The 26,466-nt window shown below is 45.5% G+C and overlaps 1 protein-coding gene across 1 annotated transcript in view; it reads left to right on the top strand.

Moving 5' to 3' along the window:
* Positions 1-26,466, top strand: part of LOC144480398 (thrombospondin type-1 domain-containing protein 4-like) — a 226,786-nt gene that overhangs the window by 159,666 nt on the left and 40,654 nt on the right. The window contains exons 12-15 of the mRNA XM_078199803.1: positions 6,535-6,664; positions 6,766-6,970; positions 10,879-11,052; positions 20,073-20,246. Coding sequence (XP_078055929.1) covers positions 6,535-6,664; positions 6,766-6,970; positions 10,879-11,052; positions 20,073-20,246 — 683 coding nt within the window. The remainder of the gene's footprint in view (positions 1-6,534; positions 6,665-6,765; positions 6,971-10,878; positions 11,053-20,072; positions 20,247-26,466) is intronic.

Below are 26,466 nucleotides of genomic sequence, written 5' to 3'. Positions count from 1 at the left end.
TGGTAAGATTGCACCTATTGTCTTGATGGATCTGATTCTAACAATGTAATGTTGGTACACGCAGTGCTGTAATGAGATGTTTAAATGGAGAGAGCAGAATACCACAGTACAGAAGGATTTTGATAACCTTGTACATGAATGTTAACCTTTTGTGCAAGAATGATGAAATACAAAAGCAGGGTAGTCATGCTACAACTGTACAGAGCATTATAGAGACCTTATGGAGGAATCAAGAACTATGAGGCACAGTTTCAAAATAATGGGTCTTCCAACTAAGTCAGAGATGAAGAGGAATTTCTTCTCTTGGAGGTCATGATCTTTGCAAAGCTAGTTTCTAGAGAGCAGTGGAGGCTGGGTCATTCAATGTACGCAAAACTGATCTACAAGAGTTGAGAGTTATTATAGGCAAGGTCCTATATGTTCTTATTAGATAGGGAATTCTAACAGTCATTTCAACGCAAAACCCATGTTTGCAAAACCCTGCAAGTTTATTTCCATCAAGGGCCCATCTAATTTCCTTTTCTTTCCTTTTCAATTCTAGAAATGAACCCAAAGCTTTGTTCTCTTTTGCTGGTAGGAGGCCACAATGCTTAGATTAATTATGGCTGTTTGAGAGGGGCTCAATGGACCAGCTGCTCTTTTCCTGTTCCTCATTTTATATTTTGATAAGCTGCAGGTAGACAGACAAAAACCTCTGTATAGCTTCAGTCATAAGTTTGTGGGCGGCACGGTAGCACAGTGGTTAGCACTGCTGTTTCACAGCTCCAGGGACCTGGGTTCGATTCCCGGCTTGGGTCACTGTCTGTGTGGAGTTTGCACATTCTCCTCGTGTCTGCGAGGGTTTCCTCCGGGTGCTCCGGTTTCCTCCCACAGTCTAAAGATGTGCGGGTTAGGTTGATTGGCCATGCTAAAAATTGCCCTTAGTGTCCTGAGATGCGTAGGTTAGAGGGATTAGTGGGTAAATATGTCAGGATATGGGGGTAGGGCCTGGATGGGATTGTGGTTGGTGCAGACTCAATGGGCCAAATGGCCTCTTTCTGTACTATAGGGTTTCTATGATTTCTATGATTAAGTGAGATGGGAATATGTGAGATTTTAGTTGCAATGTCAGTCTTTTACTCCAGGGTATAATGCCAAATTTGAAATACTGGAGAACTAATGCATGTGGTTTACAGATTGAATTGTGAGGAAAGAATCTTAACACATAGCAATTTTGAAAAATCTGAGGGTCGATAAATCCCCTGGGCCAGATGGGATATATCCCAGTATTCTTTGGGAGGCAAGGGATGAGATTGCAGAGCCTTTGGCTTTGATCTTTGGGTCCACACTGTCCACAGGGATAGTGCCAGAGGACTGGAGAGTGGTGAATGTTGTTCCTCTGTTCAAGAAAGGAAATAGGAATGACCCTGGTAATTATAGGCCGGTTAGTCTTACTTCGGTGGTCGGTAAGTTAATGGAAAAGGTCCTGAGGGATAGGATTTTTTGCCATTTAGAACATAGAACATAGAACATTACAGCGCAGAACAGGCCCTTCGGCCCACGATGTTGCACCGACCAGTTAAAAAAAAACTGTGACCCTCCAACCTAAACCAATTTCTTTTCGTCCATGAACCTATCTACGGATCTCTTAAACGCCCCCAAACTAGGCGCATTTACTACTGATGCTGGCAGGGCATTCCAATCCCTCACCACCCTCTGGGTAAAGAACCTACCCCTGACATCGGTTCTATAACTACCCCCCCTCAATTTAAAGCCATGCCCCCTCGTGCTGGATTTCTCCATCAGAGGAAAAAGGCTATCACTATCCACCCTATCTAAACCTCTAATCATCTTATATGTTTCAATAAGATCCCCTCTTAGCCGCCGCCTTTCCAGCGAAAACAATCCCAAATCCCTCAGCCTCTCCTCATAGGATCTCCCCTCCATACCAGGCAACATCCTGGTAAACCTCCTCTGCACCCTCTCCAAAGCCTCCACATCCTTCCTGTAATGTGGGGACCAGAACTGCACACAGTACTCCAATCAGTTTCTGCTCAGCGACTCTGCGCCGTCGTGTGTCGCGAAGGCCGCCGGCAGAGTCGCTGAGCAGAAACTGATAGCCAAGTTCCGCACACATGAGGACGGCCTAAACCGGGATGTTGGATTTATGTCACATTATCAGTAACCCCTACAGCTTGCCTCCTGGACTTGCTGGCTGTCCTGTCTGGAGACAATACACATCTCTTTAACCTGTGCTTAATGCTCCCTCCACCCACATTGTCTGTATCTTTAAGACCTGGCTGGTTGTAGGGATTCGCATTCTAATCAGTATTCTGTAACTTGATTTTGTGTCTCTGTGCACTGTTTGAGAGCACATTTCCACTCCATCTGACGAAGGAGCAGCGCTCCAAAAGCTAATGGTATTTGCTACCAAATAAACCTGTTGGACTTTAACCTGGTGTTGTTAAAACTCTTACTGTGTTCACCCCAGTTCAACGCCGGCATCTCCACATCATATCTCATAGAAGACAGAGGGTGGTGGTGGATGGAAAATTTTCAGACTGGAGACCAGTTACCAGTGATGTACCACAGGGATCAGTGCTTGCTTCTCTGCTATTTGTGATTTTTATAAATGACTTGGAGGAGGGGGCTGAAGGGTGGATCAGTAAATTTGCTGATGACACCAAGATTGGTGGAGTAGTGGATGAGGTGGAGAGCTGTTGTAGGCTGCAAAGAGACATAGATAGGATGCAGAGCTGGGTCAAAAAATGGCAGATGGAGTTTAATCCTGATAAGTGTCATTTTGGTAGGACAAATTTGATTACAGGGTCAACGGCAGGGTTCTGAGGAATGTGGGGGAACAGAGAGATCTTGGGGTTCATATCCACAGATCTCTGAATGTTGCCACTCAAGTGGATAGAGCCGTGAAGAAGGCCTATAGTGTGTTAGCGTTTATTAACAGGGGGTTTGAGTTTAAGAGCCGTGGGGTTATGCTGCAACTGTACAGGACCTTGGTGAGACCACATTTGGAATATTGTGTGCAGTTCTGGTCACCTCACTATAAGAAGGATGTGGAAGCATTGGAAAGAGTGCAAAGGAGATTTACCAGGATGCTGCCTGATTTGGAGGGTAGGTCTTATGAGGAAAGGTCGAGGGAGCTAGGGCTTTTCTCTTTAGAGCGGAGGAGGATGAGAGGTGGCTTAATAGAGGTTTATAAAATGATGAGGGGGATAGATAGAGTGGACGTTCAGAGACTATTTCCTCGGGTGGATGTAGCTGTTACTAGAGGGCATAACTATAAGGTTTATGATGGGAGATATAGGAGGGATGTCCGAGGAAGGTTCTTTACTCAGAGTGGCTGGGGTGTGGAATAGACTGCCTGCTTTGATAGTGGAGTCGGACACTTTAGGAACTTTCAAGCGGTTATTGGATAGGCACATGGAGCACACCAGAATGATAGGGAGTGGGATAGCTTGATCTTGGTTTCGGACAAAGCTCGGCACAACATCGAGGGCCTGTACTGTGCTGTACTGTTCTACGTTCTATGTGAAATACAGTGTATAAAGTCTCCGTTTTAAGTTACCTCATTTAACATTGTTTCTCTTTAGCATTGTGGATGTAATAGGGTCAATATGTGCACTTAACGTTGGGACTTTTGCTTTACCATGGTTTCATGTCGAGGCTAACGGAATATAGGTGACTTGATCTATGATATTTTTGAGTGGCCTCTCCTCAAGACTCTTCCGGCTCCCTCGGACTATCTCACCCACTCTTCTTGATTCTTACCCACTCTCTAAATCTCTCTCTTGCCAACTCCCCCACTCACCTACTTCCTACTCTGACCTTCCCACTCGCATTTCTTCTCGCTCCCTCGCTTGATTCCTCTTCTCACCATCCCTCTCTTGGGCTCTGATTCACAATCAGTCTTTGGGAGGGGAAGTGGTGAGTGGGGGATTTAGGCAGGAATGAGATGAATGGGGAGTCAGGCAGGGAAATGATGGTGAATAGGAGAAAGGCAGCCTGTGGGAAACTCAGCAAATCGAAGGTAAGTAGAAAAAGTTAGCATACTTTTCTATTTTAAAATTTATTATATTTTAACAGTTATTTCATTTTTCAATTTAGGAATGTACAGTATTTCAACTTATAAGGTATAATGTTTTACTTTTTTATGATGGAAAAGGTACTACAAAACATAACCTGTAATGGGAAAACCTGATTTGCTTAAAATTGCTTTACTTAAAGCTGTACTTTCCAGGAATGCAGAAGCAACTTTAATTGAGGACTTACTGTATTCTTTTGGGGAAATAGATTTGAATATTCTTTGTGTATGTAATGTAACACCTGACATTGGCAATACTCCGAATTAATATGTCTAAACATTTCTGTATGTAATTCGCATGCGATTGTACAGTGGCTGCTGTAAAACCTTAATATTTGACTCGTATTGCTGAGAAGACTTACCGTTGAAGCTTATTATCTTGAACTCGATCATCAGGATAATTGCAAGAAAGCCAAAGGGGGAACAACTTATATTGCATCAGTCAAGGTTGCTGATTTGTTGACAAATCTGATTGGCCAAGGCACTGACATGGAGAATGCACCAAGGAACTATCGTTCCCCAAGCTTTTGTTTAATTCAAACATCACAATGCCTGGACCTATTCCTTTTGCGCCCAGAGGGTGTATCAATATGTAGCTTCTAGCGAATGTGAATAAACAAGCCCTAATGATAATCTTAGATTGGTTGTTAGTGCAATTCTTAGCAGACTCGTAAGCGTTTCAGTGCCGATGTGATGCCAGATACAGAGGCCGACTGTCAGACCATATCAAACAGCAGGTTTCTTTGGCTGTTTGTTATAGGCACAGGACCTACCAATACTCAACCAGCTTGTGCTTGCAAAACTCAGAACATCTTAGACAGGATTTTCAGTTCCACCAACCCCAAGACTGGAAATTCCTGCCAGAGGTTAATGGACCTTTCAATGGTCCGTCACAATTTCTGTCCTGCTGCGACGATTCCCACAGCGGGCGGGACCAGAAAATTTACCCTAACTTTGTCTAACTTTAGATGTGATTCCACGATTAGACAACACTTGCTGAACAATTTGGTGTGTGCTAAGAATTAGTTGAACAACTAATTTAATATTATTAACCGGGCTCAGATTGTGGCTCACTTATGCTTACTAGAAGCTACATATGTTCATATGCAGGGACTTGTCTGCAGCCAAAAGGAGCATGTCCAGGCATTGTACATTTTCTGATTTGAACTAACATGTGGGAGACGATAGTTTCTTGCTGCATTTTTCATGGCAATGTCTTGCATGATCAGAGTTGACTTGCCAACCAGTCAGCACACTTTTCTCATGCAGGATTAATCATTACTTCCTTTGAAATTTGACAAACTTGCGTCTTTCCTGACGAGTGAAAGACAAAAAAACTTTAACAGCATGTCTCTTTTCTCAATAATACTCAAATTCTATGCCACTATTGTACTAGTAGTCAATCCTTTCTGTTAAGTAGATCTGGAAGAAGGTGTAACTGGGGTGATCATTAAGTTTGCGGACGACACGAAAATGGCTGGACTTGCAGATAGTGAGGAACATTGTCAGAGGCTACAGAAGGATATAGATAGGCTGGAAATTTGGGCAAAGAAATGGCAGATGGAGTTCAATCCAGATAAATGCCAAGTGATGCATTTTGGTAGAACTAACGTGGGGGGAGCTATATGATAAATGGCAGAACCATAAAGGGTGTAGATACGCAGAGGGACCTGGGTGTGCAAGTCCACAGATCCTTGAAGGTGACGTCACAGGTGGAGAAGGTAATGAATAAGGCATATAGCATGCTTGCATTTATAGGACGGGGCATAGAGTATAAAAGTTGGGGTCTGATGTTGCAGTTGTATAGAACGTTGGTTAGGCCGCATTTGGAATGCTGCGCCCAGTTCTGGTCGCCGCACTACCAGAAGGACGTGGAGGCTTTAGAGAGAGTGAAGAGGAGGTTTACCAGGATGTTGCCTGGTATGGAAGGGCTTAGTTATGAGGAGAGATTGGGTAAACTGGGGTTATTCTCACTGGAAAGACGGAGGATGAGGGGTGACCTAATAGAGGTGTATAAAATTATGAAAGGCATAGATAGGGTGAACGGTGGGAAGCTTTTTCCCAGGTCGGTGGTGACGTTCACGAGGGGTCATAGGTTCAAGGTGAAGGGGGGGAGGTTTAACACGGATATCAGAAGGACGTATTTTACACAGAGGGTGGTGGGGGCCTGGAATGCGCTGCCAGGCAAGGTGGTGGAGGCGGACACACTGGGAACGTTTAAGACTTATCTAGGTAGCCACATGAACGGAGTGGGAATGGATAGATACAAAAGAATGGTCTAATTTGGACCAGGGAGCGGCGCAGGCTTGGAGGGCCGAAGGGCCTGTTCCTGTGCTGTATTGTTCTTTGTTCTTTGTATATAAGATATGTATCTCGCTTTATCTTAAGCACTAAACATTTTGTTCAATTACATTCATATTTTTAGTACTTCTGTATGTCATTTGTGGCTATTTCAGGCTCACGCTATACAGTGTTTCACTGTGTGAATAGAAACACACATGAGGAAGTCTCAAATAATCTGTGTGATAGCAGCATAAAGCCCAGCTCTGAGGAAGAGGCCTGCAATATCAACTCCTGTCCAGCCTTGTATGAAAAAATATCACTATTTTCTTTCACATTTTATGGAATTGCTGCTATCCTGAATTTTTTGTGGTTTTAGCATAAATATTGCTTATTTTTCTTGACAGTTGGGACATTGGAGAATGGTCTGAGTGCAGTAAAACATGTGGACTGGGTATGCAGCACAGACAGATCCTGTGCCGACAGGTCTATGCAAACTACACAACAACAGTACAACCATACCAGTGCCAATTCTTGGAGAAACCTGAGATCATCAGTACATGCCAGATGAAAATTTGTAGTGGATGGCAAATCCATACAGAATGGAGTTCTGTGAGTAAATGATAATAATCACCACTGTGCAAAACAACAGTGGTCTCGCTGATCAGAGTGTCGGTAATAGGAAAGTGTAAATTTAAGATCATTAAAAAAGACCAATAAAGACTCAAAGAAATTAGGAGAACTTGATATTATTACAATATGGAATGCTCAGTCAAAAACATTGGTAGTATCAGTATCCATAAGAGCTTTAAAAAAGAGTGGATGAATATTGAAGAAGGAAAATATATAAACAGTTATTGTTAAAAGGCAGAGGAATGAGACTGAATGTAGCTCTTTCAGTAAACCAGCACAGATCAATGGGAAATTATCTCCTTCTGTGCTGTAATGTTTTGTAGGAATACTCATTTCAGTGATGTTCTTGTAGATATTTTCCTTTTTATCAAGCAGTGCTTGATAGTCAGCAGTGCTGCCTCACAGCGCCCAGGGACCGGGTTCAATTCCGGCCTCAGGTATCTCTGTGTTGAGTTTGCATGTTCTCCCCATGTCTGCGTGGGTTTCCTCTGGGTGCTCCAGTTTCCTCCCACAGTCCAAAGATGTGCAGGTTAGGTTGATTGGCCATGCTAAGTTGCCCCTTAGTGTCAGTGGGATTGGTTGGGTAAATACATGGGGTTACGGGGCTAGGGCCTGGATGGAATTGTGGTCGGTGAAGACTCAATGGGCCAAATGGCCTCCTTCTGCACTGTGAGGATTCTATGATAATAAACTACGAATAGAACTTTTTTTTTTGCACATCCAAAAATCAGAAGAAAGTGAATGACACGATATGGGCTTGCAGCTGTCCATTGAGGGAATATCAAAGCAAAAGTAGCTGTTTCCCAATGAGTGGCACGGGGATAATTCACGGATAAGTTGCATGGTTTTGCTGTGGTTCTGATTTGTCTCCAGCAGAAGGCTCAAAGCAGAATAAGCAGAAGCTTAAGAGTACTTTTCGGATTGAGGTTGATATCTTCGCAGTAGCGAAGGTCTCTGATGTAACTAATTATTGGAAACCTGAAGGTGGGAATATTTGATTGTGCCTCTCTCTTGGCTCTAGGAATGTTACTGAGTACCCTTTACATTGATGCTAATTTAATGTAGCTAATTGGCAGAGGTTAAGGGCAGAATTTTACAACCTCTTTGCGGCCGTTTTGCGGCGGGAAAATGTAGTAAAATCGGATGTAAAGTGGCCAGCAGAGGCCATTGAGGCCTCTGGGGAGGCCGAGTGCAAAGCGGGGGTGCCCCTTGGGCAGTGCCAGACTGGCAGTGGCACCTTGGCACTGTCAGCCTGGCACCTGGGAACTGCCCACTGGTCACCTTGGCGTCGTCCACTGGGCAGTGCCAGGGAGCAAGGCCAATGGGGGATGCCAGTGAGCAGGACCAATGGGGGGTGTGCCAGGGGGTGGGGCCAATGAGGTGTGTGCTGGGGGCAGGACAATGGGTGGGCCGATGGGGACTGTGGGGGCGGGCAGTGGGGAGTGGGGAGGCCCGCTGCCACTCTGCCTGCAATCAGTGGAGGTGGGGAGGGGTGCTCGCTGCCACTCTGCCTGCGATTGGTGAGGGAAAGAACCAGGGCTGCGATTGGTCTGGGCGATGGGGGCTGCATCTTGGGCCGCGGGCCCATGCGATTGCGGGGAGAGGGGGCTCGTTGAGACTGCCTGCAGTAGCAGGGGCCTGACAGCTCTCTCCCTGTCTGTCAGAACCCTGTTACTGCTAATGTGCATGTGCAGCATCAGAGGTCTGCACATGCGCAATACCTCCCTCTACAGTTAAGCCCCGCCCACAGCCTCTGGCTAGAAACTGACTTGCCCATCTTTTCAGAGACAGAGTGCATAAGATTGGGCGTGAGAGATTGCAGAGGAGGTTTACAAGAATGTTGTTAGGGCTAGAAAAGTGTAGCTATGAGGGGAGATTGGATAGGTTCGGGTTACTTGTCTTGGAACAAAGAACATAAGAACTAGGAGCAGGAGTGGGCCATCTGGCCCCTCGAGCCTGCTCCGCCATTCAATAAGATCATGGCTGATCTTTTTGTGGACTCAGCTCCACTTACCCTCCTGCTCACCATAACCCTTAATTCCTTTACTGTTCAAAAATGTATCTATCCTTGCCTTAAAAACATTCAGTGAGGCAGCCTCAACTGCTTCACTGGGCAGGGAATTCCACAGATTCACAACCCTTTGGGTGAAGAAGTTCCTCCTCAACTCAATCCTAAATCTGCTCCCCCTTATTTTGTGGCTATGCCCCCTAGTTTTAGTTTCACCCGCCAGTGGAAACAACTTCCCTGCTTCTATCTTGTCTATTCCCTTCATAATCTTATATGTTTCTATAAGATCTTCCCTCATTCTTCTGAATTCCAATGAGTATAGCCCCAGTCTACTCAGTCTCTCTTCATAAGCCAACCCTCTCAACTCCGAATCAACCTGGTGAATCTCCTCTGCACCCCGTCCAGTGCCAGTGTATCCTTTCTCAAGTAAGTAGACCAAAACTGTACACAGTACTCCAGGTGTGGCCTCACCAGCACCTTATACAGCTGCAACATAACCTCACTGTTTTTAAACTCCATCCCTCTAGCACTGAAGGACAAAATTCCATTTGCCTTCTTAATTACCTGCTGCACCTGCAAACCAACTCCTTGAGATTCCTGCACAAGGACACCCAGGTCCCTCTGCACAGCAGCATGCTGCAATTTTTTACCATTTAAATAATAGTCCATTTTGCTGTTATTCCTACCAAAATGGATGACCTCACATTTACCAACATTGTACTCCATCTGCCAGACCCTCGCCCACTCACTTAGACCATCTATATCCCTTTGCAGACTTTCAGCGTCCTCTGCACACTTTGCTCTTCCACCCATCTTAGTGTCATCTGCGAATTTTGACACACTACACTTGGTCCCCAACTCCAAATCATTTATGTAAATCGTAAACAATTGCGGTCCCAACACTGATCCCTGAGGCACACCACTAGTCACTGATTGCCAACCTGAAAAACGCCCATTTACCCCCACTCTTTGCTTTCTGTTAGTTAACCAATCCTCTATCCATGCTAATACATTACCCGTAACACTGTGCACCTTTATCTTATGCAGCAGTCTTTGGTGCGGCACCTTGTCAAATGCCTTCTGGAAATCCAGATACATCACATCCACAGGTTCCCCATTGTCCACTGCACATGTAATGTTCTCAAAGAATTCCACCAAATTAGTCAAACATGACCTGCCCTTCATGAACCCATGCTGCGTCTTACCAATGGGACAATTTATATCCAGATGTCTCGCTATTTCTTCCTTGATGATAGATTCAAGCATTTTCCCTACTGCAGAAGTTAAGTTAACCGGCCTATAGTTACCTGCCTTTTGTCTACCTCCTTTTTTAAACAGTGGCATCACATTTGCTGTTTTCCAATCTGCGGGAACCACCCCAGAGTCCAGTAAAAGAAGGCTGAGGGGGGACTTGATAGAGGTACAAAATTATGAGAGGAAGAGATAGAGTGGGCAAGATAAATTTGTTTCCCTTGGTGAAGAATTCTACAACTGGGGGACATTGATTCAAGATAAGTGGCAGTAAGTGTAGAGGGGACGTGAGGAAGAACTTTTTTAGGCAAAGGATGGTGGTATCTGGAATTCGCTGCCCGAGTTGGTGGGGGAGGCAGAGACCTAATGTCTTTTAAAAGGTACCTGGATCTGCACCGTAAGTTCTGTAAGCTACAGGGCTATGGGCCGGATGCAGGAAGGTGGGATTAGAAAAGGTACCTGGGTGACTTCGGGCTGACATGGACAAGCTGGGCTGAATAGCCTCCTCCTGTGCTTTAACTTTTCTATGGTTCTATGGATACTATAATTATAATATATACATATTAATCACAGGAAGTAGAAGGATATTGACTATTATATCTCCATGGTTTATTTTCCCTCATAATAGTGCTCAACTCCATGTGGAGTTGGCCAGAGGAACAGAGTTGTGAAATGTGTGAGCAATTTGAGTGACATCGTTGATGATGAAGAATGCAATATGAAACTGAGGCCAAAAGATATCGAAAATTGTGACATGGGGGCATGTGCAAAGAGCTGGTTCTTCAGTGAATGGAGTGACCGGGTAAATATAATTCTTACTTTTTTTGTTTTAACGTGATTTAAATGTTTGTAACCATTTTTGATAAAAAGTATTCTCAAATTCTCTACCTAGGAAGGTGGTGAAAGTGAAAATGATCAATAATTAATGGGATGGGTACTTATGCAAAATAAAATTGCAAGGCTTTGAGCATAGAGCAGGTAATGGATTGACTGAGTTACTCAACAGAGAGCCAGCATGGAGATGATGAGCTGAACAGCCCCCTTCTGTGCTAAAATGATGCCATGGGCTAAATGTGGTTGTTGCATTGTGAGTTGCAAGGGAGTGGGTGGAGCAGTCCCATTTCAGTGGAATGAACATAAGAACATAAGAACATAAGAAATAGGAGCAGGAGTAGGCCATCTAGCCCCTCGAGCCTGCCCCGCCATTCAATAAGATCATGGCTGATCTGACGTGGATCAGTACCACTTACCCGCCTGATCCCCATAACCCTTAATTCCCTTACCGATCAGGAATCCATCCATCCGCGCTTTAAACATATTCAGCAAGGTAGCCTCCACCACCTCAGTGGGCAGAGAATTCCAGAGATTCACCACCCTCTGGGAGAAGAAGTTCCTCCTCAACTCTGTCTTAAACCGACCCCCCTTTATTTTGAGGCTGTGTCCTCTAGTTTTAACTTCCTTACTAAGTGGAAAGAATCTCTCCGCCTCCACCCTATCCAGCCCCCGCATTATCTTATAAGTCTCCATAAGATCCCCCCTCATCCTTCTAAACTCCAAAGAGTACAAACCCAATCTCCTCAGCCTCTCCTCATAATCCAAACCCCTCATCTCCGGTATCAACCTGGTGAACCTTCTCTGCACTCCCTCCAATGCCAATATATCCCTCCTCATATAAGGGGACCAATACTGCACACAGTATTCCAGCTGCGGCCTCACCAATGCCCTGTACAGGTGCATCAAGACATCCCTGCTTTTATATTCTATCCCCCTCGCGATATAGGCCAACATCCCATTTGCCTTCTTGATCACCTGTTGTACCTGCAGACTGGGCTTTTGCGTCTCATGCACAAGGACCCCCAGGTCCCTTTGCACGGTAGCATGTTTTAATTTGTTTCCATTGAGATAGTAATCCCATTTGTTATTATTTCCTCCAAAGTGTATAACCTCGCATTTATCAACGTTATACTCCATTTGCCATATCCTCGCCCACTCACTCAGCCTGTCCAAATCTCTCTGCAGATCTTCTCCGTCCTCCACACGATTCACTTTTCCACTTATCTTTGTGTCGTCTGCAAACTTCGTTACCCTACACTCCGTCCCCTCCTCCAGATCATTTATATAAATGGTAATGAATGGCCTGCAAGGCCTGGAGTGTTTGGTGGGATTAATTAAGGATAGTCAGCATGGCCTTGTCAGGGGGAGATCACATCTAACAAATTTGATCGAGAATTTTTCGAGGAAATTACTAGGTGTGTAGGCGGGGGCAGTGCAGTTGATGTCGTCTACATGGACTTTAGTAAAGCTTTTGACCAGCTCTGGAATTTCCTCTCACATGGGAGACTGATCAAGAAGGCAAGAGCCCAGGAGATTCAAGGGAATTCGGCAAATTGTATCCAAAATTGGCTTAGTGGTATGAGGCAGAGGATGATGTTGTTTTTGGGTCTGGAAACTTGTGTCCAGTGGTGTACTGCAGGGATCAGTGCTGGGTACCTTGCTGTTTGTAGTGTACCTTAATGATCTAGTTGTGAATTTGGGAAGTGTGATCCATAAGTTAACAGATGCCATAAAAATTGGTGGTGCAGTAAATAGCAAAGAGGAAAGTCTTAGATTACAGGACGATATAGCCTGGTCAGTTGGGCAGAACAGTGGCAAACGGAATTTAACCCTGAAAAGTGTGAGGTGATGCATTTTGGGAGGATTAACAATTCAAGCAAATACACAATGAACTGTAGGAAGCTTGGAAGTACAGAGGACCTGAGGGACCTTGGGGTGCATGTCCAAAGAACCCTGAAAGCAACAGAACAGGTAGATAAGATGTTAAGAAGGCAGATGGGATACTTGCCTTTACAAATCGACATATAGAATATAAGAGCAGGGAGGTTATTATGGAGCTGCATGAAACGTTTATTCGGCCAGAGTACTGTGTGCAGTTCCGGTTGCCACACTATAAGAATGATGTGATTGTCCTGGAAAGGGTCTGGAGGAGATTCACCAGAGTGTTGTGTGGGCTGGAGCATTTCAGCTATGAAGAGAGGCTGGTTAGACTGGGGTTGTTTTCTTTAGAGCAGAGAAGGCTGAAGAGTGACCTGATTGAGGTGTATAAAATTATGAGGCGCATAGATAGGGTAGGTAGGAAGAAGCTTTTCCGCTTAGTAGAGGGGTCAATAACCAGGGAGCATAGATTTAAGGTAAGAGGCAGGAGATTTAGTGGTGATTTGAGGAAAAACATTTGCATCCATAGGGTGATGGGAATCTGGAACTCACTGCCTGAAAGGGCAGTAGAGACAGGAACCCTCAGAACATTTAAGAAGCATTTAGATGAGCACTTGAAATGCCATGGCATCCAAGGCTACGGACCAAGTGCTGGGAAATGGGATAAGAATAGGTACTTGATGTCTGGTGCTGATATGATGTCTGAAGGGCCTCTTTCTACACTGTAAAACTCAAGGCCAGAATGTTACGTTCACACCGGCGAGATTTTCCCATCCTGCTGCAGTAAGCGGAGATTTGGCTGGGCGCCAAATTCTCTGACTTCACTGCAGCAGGAGCGTGACATGAACGGCCGGGATGATCGTGCCCTATGACTCTGTATCCAGTCATGATTCACACAAGTCTAATTAGTCGCTGGTGTGGCCACTAGATTTGGAGTGGGAGTGTGATTCCGGCATGCTGGGTTTTTAACAAGCATTCATGAGATGCAAATGCAGTTCCCGTCATGGGGCAGTGGGCAATCAACCCGCCATGATATTTGGGAGGGGAAAATCGTGAGGGAAAAAGAAGTGGGGCTGCTAGCAAGGCATTGCTGATTGGGGCAGAAGTTACGCTTTAAAACGAATTAATGGCCCAACGACCATTAAATGGCTACGGGCAAGCTGGTAGAGCAGGAGGGGGGCAAGTTTGTTTACTTATTTATAATAATAAGCCTGGGGCGTTTGTGGGGGCAGAGTCCCAATTGCATTGTAAAATCAAGCCCACTGTGTTTGATGACTATGCTTCATCATAAGATACCCTCACTGAAATCCAGCACCTGCAGCTTCTGAGCTGTAGCAGTGAAGGTAAGTGTGGTCTTGAACTTTTATAACTCAGGCCCTTGCCAGCTTAGAGCAGGCAACATCATTTCAACACCATCCACTTTGCCATCCACTTAGTGATCTCCATAAGGGAGTCACGAAGGTTTGGTAATTCCAAGAGACTGAATGTATTTAATTTCCATAAGAGAGAAGCAAGATGAGTGAGCATATGGCTTCTCCATAGATTACAAACGCATTGCTTTGCATGTGCGCATGTAAGCTCTTAGCTGTACTGTAATAAATGGGATTACACTCCTTCATTGTCTGGCTGGTGTGCCACCATATTCAGTAAACCATACAGTGAAATATACAGAGAAGTATACAGGGCAGAGAATTCCAGAGATTCATCACCCTCTGCGAGAAGAAATTTCTATGCACCTCAGTCTTAAATGACCGGCCCTTTATCTTGCAGCTCTGTCCCCTTGTTTGAGGCTCTCCCACATTTGAAAACATCTCACCATCTACCCTGTCAAGTCCACTCGGGATCTTATATGTTTGAATAAGGTCATCCCTCACTCTTGTAAATTCCAAGGAATAACGACCCAAACTATTTAGTCTCTCTTGATAGGACAACCCTCTCAACCCAGCAGTTAGACTGGTGAATCTCCTTTGGACTGCCTCCAATGTTACGATTTCTTTTAAGGTAAGGCGGCCAAAGCTGTTCACAGTGTTCTAGGTGAGGCCTCACCAACACCCTATACAATTGCAACAAAACCTCCCTATTTTTAAACTCCAATCCCTTTGCAATAAAGGCCAAAATGCCATTTCCCTTCTTAACTACTTGTTAGACCTGCTTGCTAGTTTTTTATAATTTTTGAAGTAGAACACCTAAATCCCTCTGCATTTAACTCATCTGCAGTCGCTCTTTATTTGGATAACTGCCTTTTGATTTCGCCTACCAAAGCGCATGACCTCACACTTCCACACATTAAATTCCATTTGCCAGGTTTTTGCCCAGAACCCTATCTATCTATACCCTGTGGCAAAATCACAATGTCCTCTTGACCTTCCACCTATCTTTGTATCATCGTCAAATTTGGAAACCTTACATCTGTTTTGTCCTCCAGGCCTTTCATGTAAATAGTGAACAATTGCGGGCCAAGAACTGATCCCTGCGGTACTCCACTAGTTACATCTTTCCACTCTGAAAAGGACCCATTTATTCCAACTCTCTATTTTGTATCTGACAGCCAGTTTCCGATCCATACTGACACACTTTTTCCAATTCCATGGACTTTTCCTTTATGTAGCAGACTCTTATGTGGCACCTTGTCAGTTGCCTTTTGGAAATCTAAATGCATTACATCTACAGATTCCCCTCTATCTATTCTCCTTGTTACATCCTCAAAGAATTTGAGCAAATTTGTCAAACATGATTTACCTTGCATAAAACCATGTCGACCAGGTTTGATTATATTCAGCTTTCCTAAAGCATTAGCTATTTCCTCTTTGATTATTGACTCTAGCATCTTAACAATAATAGATGTCAAACTAACTTCCCTGCCTTCTGCCTTTCTCCCTTTTTGAATAAGGGTGTCACATTGGCTGTTTTCCAATCTTTCCGCCCGGAATTTAGAGAGTTCCAATAAATTTCACCCAATGGGTCCACTATCTCTGCAACCACTTCCATTAAAGTCCTAGCGTGCACTTCATTGGATCCTGGTGACTTGTCCGCATTTAGCCCCTTGAATTTCTCTAATACTCTATCCCTTGTGATTGGGAGTTTTGTAGGTTCTATCATGTTATTTGAAATCAGCCCATCTGATACCTTAGGAATATTTTCAGTGTCTTCCATGGTGAAGTCTGATGCAAAAGATTTATTTAACATAACCACCATTTCTCTGTTGCTGTTATCAATTCAGCAGCCTTGTTCAGTAGAGGTCCCACATTTACCTTAGCCACCTGCTTCCTATTTATATATCCATAAAAACTTTCACTATTTGTTTTTATGTTGCATGCAAATTTTCTCTCAAAATTCATTTTCTCCCTTCTTATGAGCTTTTTAGTCTTTTGCTGCTGGATCCTAAGAACTTTTCATTCTTCTGGTCTACCACTATCCTTTGTGACTTTGCAATTTAATATTATCCTTGACCTCCTGTGTTAATCATTAATTTTTCCTCTTACTCGTGGAACCCCTTTTTTAATTGGGATAAACTCCTGCTGAGCATTTTGGATCAGCTGTTTCAATGGGAGCACCCGCACACACATGCACCCTCACCACCCACTCTCAACCTCACCCACTCTCTCTCAACCTCACCCACTCTCTCTCAACTTACGCACTCTCTCTCAACCTCACCCACTCTCTCTCAACCTCACCTACTCTCTCTCAACCTCGCCCACTCTCTCTCATTCTCACCTTCATCCATTCTCTATTCATTGGCTCTATTCTCTCTCCCAGACCTGTTGAGTTTTGCCAGCATTTTCTCTAGAACACTTCTAAGTTTTATATTATCCACAAACTTTGAAACTATCCCCTGAACACTAAGAATTAGACAATTACTATATGTCAGGAAAAACAAGGGTCCCAATATCAACCCCTGGGAAACACCACGACAATCCTTCCTCCAGCATGAAAAAATATCCATTGACCATTACTCTCTGTTTCCTATTACTCGGCCAATTCTATATCCATGTTGCTACTATCCCTTTTATTTCATAAGCTATAATTTTCCCACAAGCTGTTTGTATGGCACTGTATTGAAAGCCTTCTGAAAGTTTGGTCTGATTAATAAATTTGCAGATGGATATAGAATTGGCCGAGTTTTGGTCTGATTAATAAATTTGCAGATTATACAAATATTGGGGGAGTAGCAGATAGTGAAAAGGATTGTCAGATGATACAGCAGAATATAAATTGGATGGAGACCTGGGCTGAAAGATGGCAGATAGAATTTAACCCAGACAAATGTGAGGTGATGTGATTTGGAAGGTCTACTGCAGAAGGAAAGTATATAGTAAATGGTAGAGCCCTTAGAAATATTAGCATACAGGGGGATGTAGGGGTGCAGATCCACAGTTCCCTGAAGGTGGCAATTCAGGTAGACAAGGTGGTCAAGAAGGCTTATGGCATGCTGGTCTTTATCGGTCAGGGCGTTGAGTATAGGAATTAGAAAATCATGTTGCAGCTATTTAAGACTGATTAGGCTGCATTTGGAGTATTGCGTACAATTCTGGTCGCCACACTACCGGAAGGATGTTGATGCATTGGAAAGGGTGCAGAAGAGATTTACCAGGATGTTGCCTGGTTTGGAGGATATGGACCATGAAGAAAGATTGAACAAACTTGTTTTGTTTTCATTGGAGCGTCGGAGAATGAGGGGGGACCTGATAGAGGATTAATTAATTAATAGAGCAAGATTACCACAGGCTTAGATAGAGTGGATAGCCAGAGTCTTTTTTCCAGGGTCAAAGGGTCAATTACTCAGGGACATAGATTGAAAGTGAGAGGGGGAAAGTTTAAAAAAGATGTAAAGGGCAAGTTTTTCACACAGTGGGTGGTGAATACCTGGAACGCGCTGCTGGAGGAGGTGGTGGAAGCAGATTCTATAACAACGTTTAAGAGGCATCTGGGTAGATACATGAATAGGCAGGGAGTAGAGGGATATGGACCACGTAGGGGCAAGAAAATATTAGATTAGAGAGGCATCTATGTCAGCACAGACTTGGTGGGCCAAAGGACCTGTTCCTCTGCTGTACTGTTCGTTGTGCTTTGTCCAAGTGCACCACATCAGCCGCATTACGCTCATTGACCCTTGCTGCTCCCTCCTCTAAAAAAAATTCCAGCAAGTTAGTTAAACATAATTTCCCCTTCAGAAATCCATGCTGGTTCTTCCTACCCACATTTTTCCATGAGACTATTAATTCCATCCCGAATAAGTATTTTTAGAAGCTTGTCCTCTTATGTTAAGCTGACTGACCTGTAATTGCGGGAGCTATCCTTACAACCCCCCATCCCAATTGGGATCTGTATGTGTTCACCACAAGTTTGTGGTTTTGCTTTACTTTACTTTGTACAATAAAGCACTGTTCCTTTACAGTAACATTTGTAACATGAGTAACATTTGCAATTCTCCAGTGCTCTAGCATCTTCCCTGAGTCTAGAGGAGATTATAGCCAGTGCCCCTGCAATTTCCATTCTCAGTTCCTTTTTTATCCTTGGATGCATCTCATCCAATCCCGGTGCCTTGTCAACTTTCAGTACCGACAGTCTATTCAAACTTCCTCCTTAGCAATTTTGAACCTTTCCAGGGACAGAATTTCCTCGACTGTTACCAAGTCCTGGGCAGCACCTACCTCATTGGTAAAGATGGATGCATGTTATTCATTTAATACTTCAATCATGCCACCTACCTCCATGTATAAATCCCCTTTTAGGTTCCTAATCAGCCTACTTCTCATTTTACCACCCTTTTACTATTTATGTGCCTATAGAAGACGTTGGGATTCCCCTTTATGTTGGCTGCCAGTCTTAAGAACATAAGAACATAAGAAATAGGAGCAGGAGTAGGCCATCTAGCCCCTCGAGCCTGCCCCGCCATTCAATAAGATCATGGCTGATCTGACGTGGATCAGTACCACTTACCCGCCTGATCCCCATAACCCTTAATTCCCTTACCGATCAGGAATCCATCCATCCGCGCTTTAAACATATTCAGCGAGGTAGCCTCCACCACCTCAGTGGGCAGAGAATTCCAGAGATTCACCACCCTCTGGGAGAAGAAGTTCCTCCTCAACTCTGTCTTAAACCGACCCCCCTTTATTTTGAGGCTGTGTCCTCTAGTTTTAACTTCCTTACTAAGTGGAAAGAATCTCTCCGCCTCCACCCTATCCAGCCCCCGCATTATCTTATAAGTCTCCATAAGATCCCCCCTCATCCTTCTAAACTCCAACGAGTACAAACCCAATCTCCTCAGCCTCTCCTCATAATCCAAACCCCTCATCTCCGGTATCAACCTGGTGAACCTTCTCTGCACTCCCTCCAATGCCAATATATCCTTCCTCATATAAGGGGACCAATACTGCACACAGTATTCCAGCTGCGGCCTCACCAATGCCCTGTACAGGTGCATCAAGACATCCCTGCTTTGATATTCTATCCCCCTCGCAATATAGGCCAACATCCCATTTGCCTTCTTGATCACCTGTTGTACCTGCAGACTGGGCTTTTGCGTCTCATGCACAAGGACCCCCAGGTCCCTTTGCACGGTAGCATGTTTTAATTTGTTTCCATTGAGATAGTAATCCCATTTGTTATTATTTCCTCCAAAGTGTATAACCTCGCATTTCTCAACGTTATACTCCATTTGCCATATCCTCGCCCACTCACTCAGCCTGTCCAAATCTCTCTGCAGATCTTCTCCGTCCTCCACACGATTCACTTTTCCACTTATCTTTGTGTCGTCTGCAAACTTCGTTACCCTACACTCCGTCCCCTCCTCCAGATCATCTATATAAATGGTAAACAGTTGCGGCCCGAGTACCGATCCCTGCGGCACGCCACTAGTTACCTTCCTCCAACCGGAAAAACACCCATTTATTCCGACTCTTTGCTTCCTGTCGGATAGCCAGTCCCCAATCCACTTTAACACACTACCCCCAACTCCTTCCCTCAACCGTCTTCCCTCAGATTCCCTCTTCACTTCCCTAAGGTTCTTTTTCACCATCCGTCTGAAGGTTCTGTTTTTCTCTTTGTTCTCAACTGTATTATAGATTAGTACATTCTATAATAATTGTGATCTGTTGCTGTTTCTAGTGTTCAGCAGAGTGTGGTGAAGGAATGAGGAGTAGATCTGTCATCTGCCTCACCAATCATATCAGCAGTCTACCATTGGAAGGATGTGGGAATGAGCGACCAACAGACTCAATGAGATGCAGCAGCACTCCATGTGATAGCCATGTCCAATGGTTCACTGGGCACTGGAGTCAGGTGAGATAGAAAACTGATGTCCATCCAAAAAGATTCTTACCACTGTCAAAGCATCAGATAGCACATAATCTACAAACCAAAGAGAATACTAGCAGAGGGTTAATACATACTGATCACTCCGAATTGCGTTTCCAAATAAGACTTCTTACTGTGTAACCACCAACCACCCAGCCAGTGACGAGGTCATTGGCAGGCCTTACCCTGGAATCAAGTCCCTGGAGGCAGAATTGCTGCCTAGCAAGATCTTGCAGCCGGTCAGAGGCTGCCTCTCTTGCTCTGAACAGGGCCATTGAGGAAGCCGTGGCTGATGCCTGAAGGACACATTTACGCACCCCCCCCCTCCGTCCCCGGTGGTGTCCCAGGATCACACAGGTCCCAGGCTACAGGTATGTAACATGGAGATAAGAGGCTGCAGGGTAGTAAATGCATGGAGAAGGGTGGGAGCACAGGCGGGGTGTGACTATCAGCTGCCCCCCATTTCCTCAGGATGGAGCCTAAGCTTGCCAGCTGCTGAGCTCTAGGGGGCACCATTGCGCAGGCTCCTGATCTCCCAGTGTACTTAAGATCTTCTGCTGTCCCACAGGCATCCCACCTGCCCCACAGACATCACTCCCCCTCCCGCCCACCCCCACCCACCTCACACGTCACCAGTCAGCACCCCTTCTGCAGAGTTCCCTTCCCTCCCTCCCACCCCAAACACCCACCCAGCACAGTTCCTCCTTCCTCTATCCCACCCCGAGTGCCCCACCCCCCTCCCCACCGGCAGAGTTTCATTTCCCTCTCTCCCATCCCATTTGCCACCTCGGCAGACATCCCCCGCATCTCTCCCACCCTGGCAGAGTTCCATCGTTCCCTCCCACCCCAGCAGAGATCCCCCCCCTTCTCTCCCACCCCAGCGGAGCTCCTATTGCCCCTGTCATAACTCCACCCTACAGGGTCTGCCCCAGTCAGGCCCCATTCCCCTTGGCACTGCCCCTGGCAAAGTTATGGTGGGCAGTGGGCAATACAAGAGTGCCCGTCAGGCATTGCCAGGCTGGCAGTGCCCCGTATGCACAGTCTGCCCCTGCCCCTGACCACCTGGGGAGCTTCAGTGGCCTCCGATCCCCCTGGCGAGATCATCATGTCTGGATTCCGCTGGTGGAGACCAGCTGTGATTCTCGCCGGGGAAAATCTTGACTACTGGCGTGGTAGTTAATAGAATCCTCGAATCCTATAGTGCAGAAGGAGGCCATTCGGCCCATTGAGTCTGCACCGACCACAATCCCACCCAGGCCCTATCCCCATAACCCCATGCATTTACCCTAGCGCGTGCCCCTGACCCTAATGGACAATTCAGCATGGCCAATCCACCTAATCTGCACATCTTTGGACTGTGGGGGGAAACCGGAGTTCCCAGAGTAAACCCATGCAGACATGGGGAGAATGTGCAAACTCCACACACACTGACCCAAGCCAGGAATCGAATCTGGGTCTTTGGCGCTGTGAGGCAGCAGTGCTGACCACCATGCCGCCCTACCTTAAGGTAAACGAACCCTGACGATAGTGTCCAGGACTTCTTAATGACATGCTAAGCAGACCTCCCCCCTGCCGAACACACCCTTGCAGCGTTGCCACCTGCCGATCAGCCCCTTTACATACGCCCCGACGATCGCCACCCCCCCCGCAGTGCTACCCCCTACAGAGTTCCCCCTTGCAGAGCTCCCTTCTTGCCTCCTCGCCCCTCTGCAGAGCTCCTCCCTTGCTCCCCCCTGTCATAGTCCCCCCACCACTTAGGCTCCAACCCCCTTAGACCCCACACCCTTGGCACTGTCCTGGCACAGTTATGGTGTCCGGTGGGCAGCACCAGGGTGCCATCTGGGCACTGCCAGGCTGGGACTGCCCCATGGGCACTTTTCGACCACGCTCCCAACCCCGGGGGCTTCATTGGCCTCCGATCCTCCTTGGCGCACCATCACAGCTGGTCTCCGCTGGTGGAGACCAGCTGTGATTCTTGCTGGTGAGAGGGCCAACCGATAAAGAGGTAAATACAAGTGAGTTCGGATAATGCCGTTTGGGACTCACTAATAACATGTAAAGCATGTAACTAATATTTAAATCAGCTTTGTCCCTTTTTGGAGGGACTTCCAGAATTTTGACCCAGCGACAGTGAAAGAACAATGATAAATTTCCAAGTCAGGTTGGTGAATGACTTGGAAAGGAACATTCAGGTGGTGGTGTTCCCAGGTATATGCAACTCTTGTCTTTCTAGATGGTAGTGGTTGAGAGTTTGGAAACTGCTGCCTTAGGAGCTTGGTGAATTCCTGCAGTGCATCTTGTAGATGGTACACACAACTGCCACTGTCGGTGATTGAGCGATTTAATGTTTGTGGAAGAGGTAGCAGGATGGTGTCAAGCTTCTCGGCAAGTGGAGAGTATTCCATTACACTTCTGACTTGTGCCTTGTAAATGGTTGACAGGCTTTGAGGAGCCAGGACATGAGTCACGTGCTGCAGGATTCCTAGCCTTTGACCTACTCTGGTAGCCGCAGTATTTATATGGCTAGTCCTGTTCAGTTTCTGGTCAATGGTAACCCTCAGGATGTTGATAGTGAGGGATTCAGTGATGGTAATGCCATTGAATGCCAAGTGGCGATGGTTAGATCCTCTCTTGTTGGAGATTATCATTGCCTGGCACTTGGGAGAAGCAAATGTCACTTGCCTCTTGTCAGCCCAAGCCTGGATATTGTCCAGGTCTTGTTGCAATTGGACATGGACCATTTCAATATCTGAGGAGTCACGAATGGTACTGAACATTGTGCAGTCATCAGCTAACATCCCCACTTTTGACCTTATGATGGAAGGAAGGTCATTGATGAAGCAGCTGTAGATGTAGACCTCCAACCACCTCAATCATCTTTCTTTGTGTCAGGTATGACTCCAACAGCGGAAGGATTTCACCCGGATTCTCATTGACTCTAGTTTTGCTATGGCTCCTTAATGCCATACTCAGTCAAAGGCTGTTTTGATATCAAGGGCAGTCACTCTCAGCTCACCTCTGGCATTCAGCACTTTTGTCCATGTTTGAGCCAAGCCTGAAATGAGATCAGGAGCTGAGTGACCCTGGCGGAACCCAAACTGAGCGTCCACGAGCAGATTATTGCTGAGTAAGTGCCATTTGATAGCGCTGTTGATAATCCCTTCACTGTTGATCGAGAGTTGACTGATGGGGCGGTAATTGGATTTGTCCTATTCCTTGTGTACAGAACACACCTGGGCAATTTTCCAAATTGCTGGGTAGATGCCAGTGTTGTGGCTGCACAGGAGCAGCTTGGCTCGGGGCGCAGAAAGTTTTGGAGCCCAAGTCTTTAGTACTATTGCTGGAATATTGTCAGGGTCCATAGCCTTTGCAGTATCCAGTGCCTTCAGTCATTTCTTGATATCATGGGGAGTGAATCAAATTGGCTGAAGATTGATATCTGTGATGCTGGGGACTTCCAAAGGAGACAGATCGATAATCCACTCGGCAGTTCTGGCTAAAGATTGTTGCAAATGCTTCAGCCTTATCTTTTGCAGTGATAGCTTGATCTTGGTTTCAGATAAAGCTCGGCACAACATCGTGGGCCGAAGGGCCTGTTCTGTGCTGTACTGTTCTATGTTCTATGTTCTATATGCTTGGCTCCTCCATCATTGAGGATGGGGATAGTTGTGGAGTCTCCTCCTTCAATGAGTTGTTTAATTGTCCACCACCATTCACGGCTGGATGTGGCAGGACTGCAGAGCTTAGATACACTCCGTTGGTATGACCTGCAACATTTTATGTTGAATTTGGCGAGAATGAGCATGAAAGGTTTCACTCCAGGTGTGATTCAATTGACCTTTTTATCAAAAACAAAGTTTAATTAAGAATATTGTTGACATGTATAGTAAGACAATTAGCAAGAACTTTTAACAATTACAAACAAGAAACACAACAGCCACGATAATGTATAATTCTTAAGGAAATATCTCTCATTTGTTCCAACCAAAGCCAATACATAAACCTTCCAAATAAACACTACAGCATAAGTTAATGCACACTTGTTACAGGAATCCCACCTCCTGGGTTGAATGCTGAAAATCCCTTGTGAAGAAACTCAGGAGAGGTTGTAGTCAAATTTGTTTTCCAAAACACAGCTTCTTTAAGGTAGAACCAAACAAATAAAAGAACAGAGAGAGAGACTGCTTCTTGGCTTGCTGCTAAACTGCTACAGTAAATGACGATGCGGAGGCATAATAGAGGATCTTTGAGAGAACTGCTAACCAGAAAACCTGGCCTAAAGAACAGTGGGCTGGCACCATTTCTCCTTATCTGACTGGGGAAGTGCAGGAGACCTACTATGATTTGGAGGAGGCTGCTGCTGAAGTTCACAACCAGCTCAAAACAGAAATCCTGGCATGGCTGGGGACCATGATACACCAGGGCTGTGAGGGCTCAACACATCCATGCTTGGGCCTACCATTGTGACTGAGCTCCTTGTTCCCAGATGTTTTATTTAATTTATCTGGCTTGCACATGGCTCCAGCCTAAGACCTTGAACTCAACCCAGGTGGTGGAGCAGGTGGTACTGGAGCAGTTCCTGAGATGTCTTCTCAGAGACATCAAACGGACAGTGAGTCAGGGTAATCCCAAAGCAGTGGACATGGTAAAGCAACATCTGTCTATCCAAGTGCAAATGAAGTCAGGGAAATTGGAGGGAATTATTTGAATGGGTGTAAATTAAGAGAGGTGGATACTCAGCAAGACCTTGGTGTCCTTGTGAATCAGTCACTGAAAGTAAGTGCGCAGGTACAGAGGCATTAAAGAAGGCAAAAAGGCTTGATAGCAAGAGGATTTGAGTATAGGAAGAGAGATGTTTTACGACAATTGTATAGGGCGTTGGTGAAGCTACACCTGGAGTATTGTATGCAGTTTTGGTGTCCTTATCTGAGGAAGGATGTTCTTGCTTTAGAGGGAGTACTGCGAAGGTTTACCAGGCTGATTCCTGGCATGGTAGAAACATAGAAACATAGAAACTAGAAGCAGGAGGAGGCCATTCGGCCCTTCGAGCCTGCTCTGCCATTCATTTTGATCACGGCTGATCATCAAATGCAATATCCTGAACCCCCCTTCTCCCCATATCCCTCGATCCCTTCAGCCCCAAGAGCTACATCTCATTTCTTCTTGAAATCACACAATGTTTTGGCCTCAACTACTTTCTGTGGGAGTGAATTCCACACATTCACCACCCTCTGGGTGAAGAAATTTCTCCTCACCTCAGTCCCAAAAGGTTTACCCCTCATCTTCAAACTATGGCCCCTAGTTCTGGACTCCCCCCTACCAACAGGAACATTCTTTCTGTATCATAAAAAAATGTTTCCAGCACAATGTTTCCTTGAGGAGCAGCGCTGTCTACAGGAGTTTAGACATTTCACCCACTGGGTGTCAGACAGGCAACCCAACTGTGGAGGGGAGAGGAGTGGAGAGAATTGTTGGTGATATAGACCTGGGTGTCATTCACGTATATTTGTAATTTGATACGTTTTCAGGTGATGTCACTGAAAGGTGGGTGGTCAGGAGTCAATCCTTGAGGGTACAATAGACATAATGGCCAGGATACAGGAAGTGAAGGCATTTCTGGTGTTTGGCTACAGCCGGATGGATAGGAATGGAAGCAGCTGGATGATGGAGGGGAGGGGGCTGGAGGAGGACAGTGTGGTCAACGATGACAGCGATGCAGCCAGGGCGAGGAAGATGAGTTCCACACGGACCACCTATTTATTCATGGGTTGACATTATAGGCACGTTGTACTGTGAGTGAGCGCAGATTTAACTATCTCAACACATTCCAGGAACTAAATAACCTGGCGATCTTTGCCAGTGACAAACCTGTTCCCCAACCAACCAACCAGCCAATGCACTCCTGTCCCATCAGGATGTGGAATGTGAATCTCAATCAAAAAACACAATTGATGCCATGGATCAGGGGAGAGAGACAGAAACTAACATTTCAACATAAGATAGGTTGGTAGGTCTGTCATATGAGGAGAGACTAAGTCGGTTAGGATTATATTCACTGAAGTTTAGAAGAGTGAGAGGGGATCTCATAGAAATGTACAAAAATCTAACAGGGTTAGACAGGGTAGATTCAGAAAGAAAGAATTCAGAAAGAATGTTGCCGATGTTAGGGGGTGTCTAAAACTAGGGGTTATAGTTTGAAGATAAG

Source organism: Mustelus asterias, chromosome 29 (genome assembly GCF_964213995.1).
Source record: "Mustelus asterias chromosome 29, sMusAst1.hap1.1, whole genome shotgun sequence".
Lineage (NCBI taxonomy): Eukaryota > Metazoa > Chordata > Chondrichthyes > Carcharhiniformes > Triakidae > Mustelus > Mustelus asterias.
This window is presented reverse-complemented; position numbering and strand designations above follow the sequence as displayed.